This window comes from Magallana gigas, chromosome 6 (genome assembly GCF_963853765.1).
Source record: "Magallana gigas chromosome 6, xbMagGiga1.1, whole genome shotgun sequence".
NCBI lineage: Eukaryota > Metazoa > Mollusca > Bivalvia > Ostreida > Ostreidae > Magallana > Magallana gigas.
This window is the reverse complement of record NC_088858.1, coordinates 15,444,782-15,454,612: the sequence shown is the minus strand read 5'-3', so window position 1 is coordinate 15,454,612 and position 9,831 is coordinate 15,444,782. Positions and strand designations below refer to the sequence as shown.

Genomic DNA, 9,831 nt, shown 5'->3' with positions numbered 1-9,831 from the left:
GGAGCTCTTGGATCAATGTTTTTTTTTAGTGATAAACGTCAATTTTCTGCTACTATTTGACTCCCTGGATGAAATTTAAGTTTTTAAAACCTTATTGCACATCTATAGGACAGCCCCAATTTTATCCAAGAGATGACGTAGCTACTCCAAAAGTTGTAAGAGGAGTTCTGGGAACCATATTTTTTTTGCAAAAAAACGTCATTTTTTGTTGCCCACTGATCCCCTTAATAAAAAAAAAAAATTCTGGAACCTGATCACGCCTCAATATGACACCCCCAATCATATTCTAGAAGATCATTTGGCTACTGCCCAAAAAAAAGTGACGTTTTTGAAACCAGTTTTTTTGTAAAAAAACGTCATTTTTCAGCCATTAAATGACCCCCAGGACAAAATTGAAAATTCCGAAACCTTATTGCGCATCTAGAGGATACCCTAAAACATATTCCAAAAGATGATTTGTCTACTGTTGAAAATGTAGGAGGAGTTCGAGGAAGAAGGTTTTTTGTGAAAAAACGTCATTTTTTACCAATTATTTGACCCCCAGGACTAACAGAGAATTTTTGAAACCTTTTTACAAAACAACATGATACCCCAAATCAAACTCCAAGAGTTCAGTTTGCTGGTTTATAAGATGTAAGAGCAGTTTGAGAAAGTAAAACGTGACAGACGGACGGACGGACGGACAGACGGACGGACAGACGGACGGACGGACGGAACAGGGTAACAACAATATACCCGAACTTTCTTTAGAAAGTGCGGGTATAATAAGAGGAGCTCTTGGATCAATGTTTTGTTTTTTAGTAATAAACGTCAATTTTCTGCTACTATTTGACTCCCTGGATGAAATTTAAATTTGTAAAACCTTATTGCACATCTATAGGACAGCCCCAATTATATCCCAAGAGATGACGTAGCTACTCCAAAAATTGTAAGAGGAGTTCTGGGAACCATATTTTTTGGCCAAAAAACGTCATTTTTTGTTGCCCACTGATCCCCTTAATAAAAAAAAAAATTCTGGAACCTGATCACGCCTCAATATGACACCCCCAATCATATTCTAGAAGATAATTTGGCTACTGCCAAAAAAAAGTGACGTTTTTGAAACCAGTTTTTTTGTAAAAAAACGTCATTTTTCAGCCATTTAATGACCCCCAGGACAAAATTGAAAATTCCGAAACCTTATTGCGCATCTATAGGATACCCTAAAACATATTCCAAAAGATGATTTGTCTACTGTTGAAAATGTAGGAGGAGTTCGAGGAAGAAGGTTTTTTGTGAAAAAACGTCATTTTTTACCAATTATTTGACCCCCAGGACTAACACAGAATTTTTGAAACCTTTTTACAAAACAACATGATACCCCAAATCAAACTCCAAGAGTTCAGTTTGCTGTTTTATAAGATGTAAGAGCAGTTTGAGAAAGTAAAACATGACAGACGGACGGACGGACGGACGGACCGACGGACGGATGGACGGAACAGGGTAACAACAATATACCCGAACTTTCTTTAGAAAGTGCGGGTATAATGACAGACGAATTGTTTTCATGGTAAGATTTAATTATCTCTTTTCATCTTTCATCTTATCATTTAATAAAAATATTCACATTCATATACTATCTCATTGAAAAATGAGTTGTTTGATTCCAAATGCAATACATGTATTGCATATGCAGAGTTGCGCAACAGTCTTATCAATGTAAATTTTTGGGATCTTAAAGCTGCTTGGTCCGATTTTTTTGTTAATACAGTATCATATTTTTTTCCATACAAACCATTTATCTTAGTAAGTTATGGACTTTCTCCTATTTACACCAGCAGAATCGATCATGCAGTCTCCTTTCAAAGTTAGAAATATTCAAAGTAAATAAAAATAATTTCTCTTTGGGCAAATGAAAAAACAAACCAAAATGCATCACGGGAATGTTTAGAAAAGGAAACCATTTGGTTTCCTCCCCCGAATGATTGGGGTTATCCAACCCGCATGCTATTCATTGATTGTACCGGTAAATAAAGCAAACTTCAGAAATATTGGCAAACAAAACATACACATGTTTATTTGTAATTTGTGTGATCATTTCGACCTTTATTTAAAGCGATGTCAAAGTCGTAATACAACCATACCCAGCTCGTCGTCAGGGGTGAAATTTAACATGAGGCGAAATAACACCGTACCCTTTTATGTCGTTTGTTTTGTTAGCAAATTTTGTACGTATTTTTCTTCATTGAAATTTGGCTTGATTGACTGAAAACTACTGCAATGTCTATAATTATACATATACTAAGCATAACCATTGTTTAAAAGCGTGCATAAAATTTGATATAAAATCGGACCAAGCAGCTTTAATAATTTTTACACATCAAACATAATGGGAATGAAGAAAACAGGATTTTCTGGTATGTACTAACAGTTTTGATGTGGGTTTTGAACCTTACCTCATTCCCATGACCTTTGTGTAGAATTCAAGTGATCTCTTGGGATCTTTCACACGCAACATGGTTTGTTGGAAAAAGAAGTCCTGGTGGATAGAATTTTAAAGACTTTAAATTTGTCAAAATTGTCAGTAAAGCATGTTCTAAAAAAAATAATTCCAATAAACCCAAGTATTTTATAGAACCATTTTAACAAGAGCTTGGACTTTGGGTAGTTATGTCAAACAGCAATGTGACGTACACCTGTCTATTTCACTGTTGGCCAACATGATTTGTCTGGCTTTTGAGCTAAGACTATGAAATCGGTGTATATTTCGCTTGAACCAGCCTCATTTTCAACTTGTTTTGACGCAAGAAATAGACAATTACGCTCTACTGAAAGTCCAAGGCCTTGTTAAAATGGTTCTAAAATAAAAAAATTTTTATGCCAAATACTTTAGCCTTAGTTTGTTCTGCCTCCTTCAATTAATAAATATGTCAAGCTTTAAAGACCCTAATTTTACTACACATACAAGGATCAAACTTTTTTTCAGGTAGGTCCACCTTTCCTTTACACCCCCCCCCCCCCCCCCCTCTCCTTCACCTCCGAACAAAAACTTCTAGCTGTTCCTTAAATCCAAAATTTTTGGTCTAGCAATAAATTAGAAAAAAAATACCTTGGTACTGTAGATCTTATAAACTAAGAAAATATATAATGTATTCTGACTCTTGGGGAATAAACTGTGTCCGCGTTTTATCAAGGGGGAGGGGGGTCCAACGTCTATTTCTCATAAAGAATGCATTAAAATAACTTGGAAAGTTCAGGAATAATAGGTATGTTCCTATAAAAAATGCAGGTGCATGTGATATGGTTGGTGATGTGACAGCCTTTTATTTAAACAATAAAATGCTTTCTTTGGTGATTTATTTGGGATATGAAGGTGACGACATTGCAGAAAAAATACATAACAAGTGTAAGTTATGTTAATTTTTTCTGCAATTAATGCTACCTTCATAACCCAGATTATTTTCATCAAAGAAAGCATTTCATTGTTTTTATTTGCATCTGTCTTTTAACTAATTAATCAATTGATTATAAAAAGTAAGTAAAATTCACTATAAATTACTGTTAATGTAGATAAGTACATTAGCTAAAAGAAACAGCCAAATCTTTGAGTCTGACATCATAATGATTATTTCGTGCAGTCTGTGATTTTTTCTTAGGTCGCTGTAGGTTACGACCAATCGATAAACGGGACGTGTAGATTTCAGTTTGGCTGTTTCTATAGAGCTATGAACTGGCTATAAGTTTCCGTTAAGAAGTAGAGGGAATCATACTTGGTAGATGTAAATATATCAGTATAAATATGCGAGATTATCAACAGTCCAAGTTGTGTGAAATGAACAGCTGATAAAGATTAAAAATATATATATGCATGCAGTCGCGTGTGCTTGTTTCACAGTTTCAAGCACCTATACATGCAGTGTACTGTACTCATAACTATTTCAGTATTTGTAATAATGTAAGTGAACCTGTAGGCTATAGCTGTTCACTACTTGCAGATTGTAAGTCTAATATGAGATTCCTGGCTCTAACACCAGCTTTTATATTGTGACACCGCCCCCCCCCCCCCATGTTATAATATACTTATTTTGAAAAGAGGTTAGAGTCAGCTTGGTCAGAGGAATTTCGGATTAATTCCAGTCCCTGAAGCTTTATATTTATGCGTAGTGTTATATCATATTAAGTAGACAGACATAGTGTGAATAAATGGATATGCATGTCTACTACTCTATACTGCACTGCTCGGGAGAATACTGACAGTTGATTCAATTCACAGCACTGTTATGTTAAATACCTTTGTTGCTTCATCTGGTTGTTGACAGGCTTTAGCCACCTCTTCATTTGTCAACCCTGTCTGGGCCATTATACCTCCTTTTTGAATTATGAATTATACCCTGTGTTGGAATGATGAGCGCGGTGTAACGTTAAAAATTAAAGGTCTATCTCAGAAACTGCCTACTGTACTGTGTACAGCAATCAATCTGCTTCACATAGACGTTTGAGAACGATGATACACTTGGGGGGGGGGGGGTAATTTTTTGGAACATGGGTATATAGTTTACATGTTTACATCTTTTAAAAAAATTCCACCTGTTTAAATCTGTTGTTGTCTACTACAAACATGCATATGATAAAGGACTATACATGTACCTCTTTGTTGTAGATTGAGAAAAATATCTGTGTTTTCAGTCATTTCTCAGTGTTTCTCTCGGGGAGGGACTGGGTGTTAACAGCGAAATAATTTGTTATTTTAATAAGTGCATATGTTAATTTCTATCTTGTTATCTAAACAAACACTGCGTACCTTGAATAATTTTAATTTGATCATCAATTTATGTAAAAGGGGGTAGGACCTATATTTTATAACATTCGCATTTGTAACTTGTTTTGACTTTATGTACATATAAAGGATAATATTTAAAAGCAAATAAATAGCATTTTAATTACTTTTGAAAGGGAATTTTAAAAAATCAACAATAAATTAAAAAAAATACTGGAGAATCCGGGTATCGATCCCGGTACCTCTCACATGCTAAGCGAGCGCTCTACCACTTGAGCTAATTCCCCATGTTCAGTAATTGCGTTACAATACTGACGTAGCAATGACACATTGCGCGGGTTTAAAAACCGGCGCGTTTTGGGGGGCAAGGTGACAACGAAGGCGATTTTTTTTTCACTGACTGAACTAAATTATTTACAATAACATAAACTCAGTTGATTGATAGTCTTTGAAATTTGTTGTTGGTTGATAGTATTTTAAAATTTGTTGTAAAGTTTAGAATTCGGTTCTATAATATTCATTTACCGTAAATCTTTTATTTTTATAGAAAAAATGCTATTTAACGTACATATATATATATATATATATATATATATATATATATATATTTGGCATTTTTTCTCTATTTCTTTCACATTAACTGTAGCGGTTACGTCATGTTAAACCTTGAAATATCCCCTTTCTAGTTTGACCAAAAAATACCTAAATTTAAAGCTTTTGCAGAAGGTTTGATAATATTTGTCTATAATTGCGTATTGAAAACAATTTAAACCTGTCCATCATATTGTATTAGTATTTCATTTTTATCTGCTTCTAATACAATATATGTTTAATATATGTCCTTTAATTTAAATAAATTGGCGATTACGTTTTCAATACTGCAAGAAGGGTTGAATTATTATTTAACTGTACATGTGTCGTATGTGTATTATAATATTTTTTTCTCTCTAACTATTCTAAAAGCTTTGGAACAATCCTAGTGAAGATTAAAAAAAAACTCGTCTTATTTTCAATCTATAAAATAAAGCTTAAAAAGCTTAAAAGCTTGGGAGTAACAAATTCCTGTAAATAGAAAATATTTAACATTGAAAACTGAGAAATAATGCTAACGTACAATATTTATATATATATGCCAATTTAAAAAGGTTTTTTTTATCAGATGAACAGCTATGTGAAAAATATGATTATTAATTAGCTATATAATAGAAGACACTGAACATTAGTTAATAAAGTGTCCGTGTTAAAATTTTGAAAGAAATGTGCTTGTAAATAAACTACTGTATACTGGTGTTGAATTTGAACTTGACAATTTATTACGGGGTAAAGGCAGTATTCTTATCAAATAAATTGTGATATTTTTTTTTCATTGTACCTGAACTTATTACTTATTACTAGCAAATCCAATAAGAGCTCACAAGGAAAATTGTTTTTGATAATTTGTGGAATGTGGAATTTACATTTGTCGCTCAAATTCACAACAATTGTTTAGAAAACGATATTATATATGTAATACTATAAGGAATTGCGTGTGCGGGTCAGCATTTAAATCTCAAATGGGAGTGGCACCATCTTTGCAGCTTTTAAAGTCTGGTCTTCTGAAAAAGGATATTCGACAACATTTTAAAATTCCGATACTTTTGATGAAATTCTAATTTCAAATGAATTTTTCCAAAAGACATACTATCATCTTTCCTAGTTAGAGGTTTCTTATCCGCTCCGCTGTACAAAAATAAATGCGCACGACTTACTGGAGCGGACCAGAAACCTGTGATATGCATGGAATGATGGTTTTATTATTCTCTACAGAACATGTCAACGCATACGACTTTTGATTTTTCTGTTTTTGTTTTATTTAAGAAATAAGGAATCCTTTTTTGAGTATAATGATGGGATCAGATACGGTCATGGGTGATCAAATCCAACAAAGTCTAAAGTACTAAAGGGCTTTATGATATATATATTTGATCACGCCCGATCGTATTTGATCACCTCATAATATTCAAAGAATGATTCCTTATTACTTACATTAATATAGTTTTCAGCAATTTTAGTATCAAATATTAAAATACTCGTTGATGAAAGGAATTGGAGTATGCATTACAAAATCGTGTTATCTCAGACAAAGACACTGGAAATTGTAAATGTAATGATATACATCAGGACCGCTTGCCGCATTTAATTTTGCAAGTCCGGGACGAGGGGGGGGGGGGGGGGGGGGGAGGGGTTAAATTGCTTTCAATGAGCAAAGATAATTTATTTGGCGATTAAAGTGTGAGGGGTTGGGGAATATAAAAATTATTTAAAACCTAGTTTGAAAATCTGGTGGTGTCCTGTCACCCCTCCCTTCACACGGCATTCTTTAAAAGTGGGCGCTCGAGAGCGCTCCCTGAAATTCCTAAAACTCGTTTATTACGAACACGGATACAGCATATCAATCTTAAACATTAACATCTACCAAGTATTAATTCCTCTATTTCTTACGGAAACTTATAGTTATATAATTAATTCATCTATAGAAACAACAAGACTGAAATCTACACGCCGCATTAAATCGACTGCATGGTCGAAATTTACAGCGGCTGAAATTGACACGCCCTGTTAATCGATTGGTCGAAACCTACAGAGACCTAAGAAAAATCACGGAGTGCACGAAATATTCATGGTGATTTCAAACTCAGTCTCACAGGAGACGTCGACGATTTGGCTGTTTCTTTTTGCTAACGTACTTATTAACAGTAATTTAGTGAATTTTACCAACTTTTGACAATCAATTTATTAATTAGTTAAAAGAAAGATGTTGATATAAACAATAAAACACTTTCTTTGATAATTCATTCTGATTATGAAGGAAGCGATTATTGCAGAAAAAAAATTACATAACCCACTAACGCAATGATCGCTACCTTCATAACTCACAAGAATGCAGTCCGTGATTTTTCTAAGGTCGCTTAAGGTTTAGACTAATCGATAAACACACCCCTGCGAATGTGTTCGGAATGTTTTCTTTATCGTTGCTAAGTATGTAATAAATCCAGAGGTGCTGGAATGAAAGTTCACGAGACTTCACCGAGATTTGTTCAGTTCCTGTGAAATTTCGAGCGGAGGTATAAGTGTTCGGATAATATTCTCAAAATACGTAAGTACTGGTCGTTTTTCATATCATATCCTACTTTGGTTTATGTTAAAACATGAAATTCTTTTAATAAGTTCGTCTTATTTCACCATTTAGCGGTTTTTTATATTAAACGATAATATTCAGATCAGAGTTATCGTTCGTGTTCAACCACGTGTTGAGTGGTTGAAAATATAAACATTGCGTGGCTTAATAAAATCATATCCATGTTTGATGCTTGTGGTGTGCAATACCATGTTTAAAAAAAATTAACGGATGTCTATTTTGCATAAAAACTTAGTATATCGTGTCATTTTCAAGGAACATTCTGCATAAAATTGTATAGTCTGTTTTACTATTGATGCTATTACTAGGTCAGGCGCGGATCGAAAATTAATCCTCAGGGGAGATCTCTACTTAGCATGTTAATTGTTGCAACAGCTGACAAAAACTATTTTTTGTATTGTCACATTTATTTCTAGAACACATTTCATTCACCAATTAATGAAGATAAACTTTAAAATCAATAAACCTCTAGATTTAATATTTGACTTCAAGTACCTATAGATTCTATGAACTAGACTATAAACACGAGGCACGATTTTTACTGCGAAACTGAAAGGGTCAAATAAAACCACGTGGTCTAAAATTTAAATGACAATAACATTCGCAGGGGTGAAACAGGGCGTGTCAATTTCAGTCCTGTCATTTTCCTGTCAGTTTCAGCCGCTGTAGAGCGTGTTTGCGGGTAATGCAAATTTGATTTTTTTAACTAAATAATAAATTGATTATAAAAAGTAAGTAAAATTCACTAAATTACTGTTAATAAGTTCGTTAGCTAAAAAAATCAACCAAATCGTCTACTGTGAGATTTTGAGTTTGACATCATCATAATTATTTCGTGCAGTCCATGATTTTTCTTAGGTCGTTGTAGATTTCGACCCATCGATAAACGGGGCGTGTAGATTTCAGTCTGGCTGTTTCAATAGAGCTATGAATTAATTAACTAAAGTTTCCGTAAGAAATAGATGGAATCGGCAGATGTAAATTTATATAGAGCTATGAATTAAAAATAACTATAAGTTTTCGTAAGAAATAGAGGGAATATAATACTTGGTAGATGTAAATATAGAGCGATAGGAGTAGAAACGGTATCAAAGGACGAGTGAACTTATGGGCCCCGGTAAAAAGTGAAAAAATGAAGATTCAAATTAAGCATATTTTTCCCCTAACATTATCTATTGATATCTATTCCATAAGAATTAACAAGTTTTAGCGCTAAATTTATTGTTTATAAAAAGCACGAAGCTTTACAACATAGTAGGGGTCAGCCGACATTCGTGATTTTGTATAGTAAATCGAGGACAGGCATTCGTTTCAAAGCCTTTGTTTACTGTCAGCCTAACCGAGTACAAACTTGTGGAAAAGACAAAATACGCTTTATACATTTAGAAAACTCCTGTGAAAGTAAGAAGTTTGTATTTCATTAGACTGGTACCTAAAAACTGAAAAACGTATGAAAATTTCAAGGTTTTTCCTATAGCAAGCAAAAGCTATTACCTGCGTGACCCATGTTTGAACCCACGCATGGAATAAATTATTTCAAACAATCACGTGGGTTCTATCCAGGTAAACGTAGGTCGAAGATGCGAGAGTGCGAAGTTGCGAAGGCGAAAGTGCGAGAGTGCGACGGCGAAGGAGTGAAAGTGCGAAGATGCGACGGCGAAGCGCGAAGATGCGATGGCGAAAGTGCGAAGGTGCGAAGGCGAAGGAGCGATACTACTATCGCTCCCTCGCCTTCACAACTTCGCACTCTCGCCTTCGCAACTTCGCACTTTCGCCTTCGCCTGTTTTGATAGCATTCAGAAAGTCTCGGTCGATTAAATAGAATTTGATGCAGACACCGTACTCGCCGAGGTTTTCCGATTAATCCATGATATCATTGGTACGCATGCGCTAGGCC

The 9,831-nt window shown here is 34.4% G+C and overlaps 1 protein-coding gene and 1 non-coding gene across 2 annotated transcripts; both read right to left on the bottom strand.

Annotated features, from left to right (window-relative positions):
• Positions 1–2,435: 2,435 nt before the first annotated feature.
• On the bottom strand, positions 2,436–2,514 carry LOC105321940 (lactoylglutathione lyase; the record flags this gene model as incomplete). The annotated part of the gene is given in 1 exon segment (XM_066086755.1): positions 2,436–2,514. A coding segment is annotated over 1 exon segment (62 nt), but the record flags the coding sequence as incomplete, so codon positions are not given.
• A 2,456-nt stretch (positions 2,515–4,970) lies between these two features.
• On the bottom strand, positions 4,971–5,043 carry Trnaa-agc (transfer RNA alanine (anticodon AGC)). Its single transcript has one exon. It is a non-coding gene; the product is annotated as a tRNA-Ala (tRNA).
• Between the last annotated feature and the right edge of the window lie 4,788 nt (positions 5,044–9,831).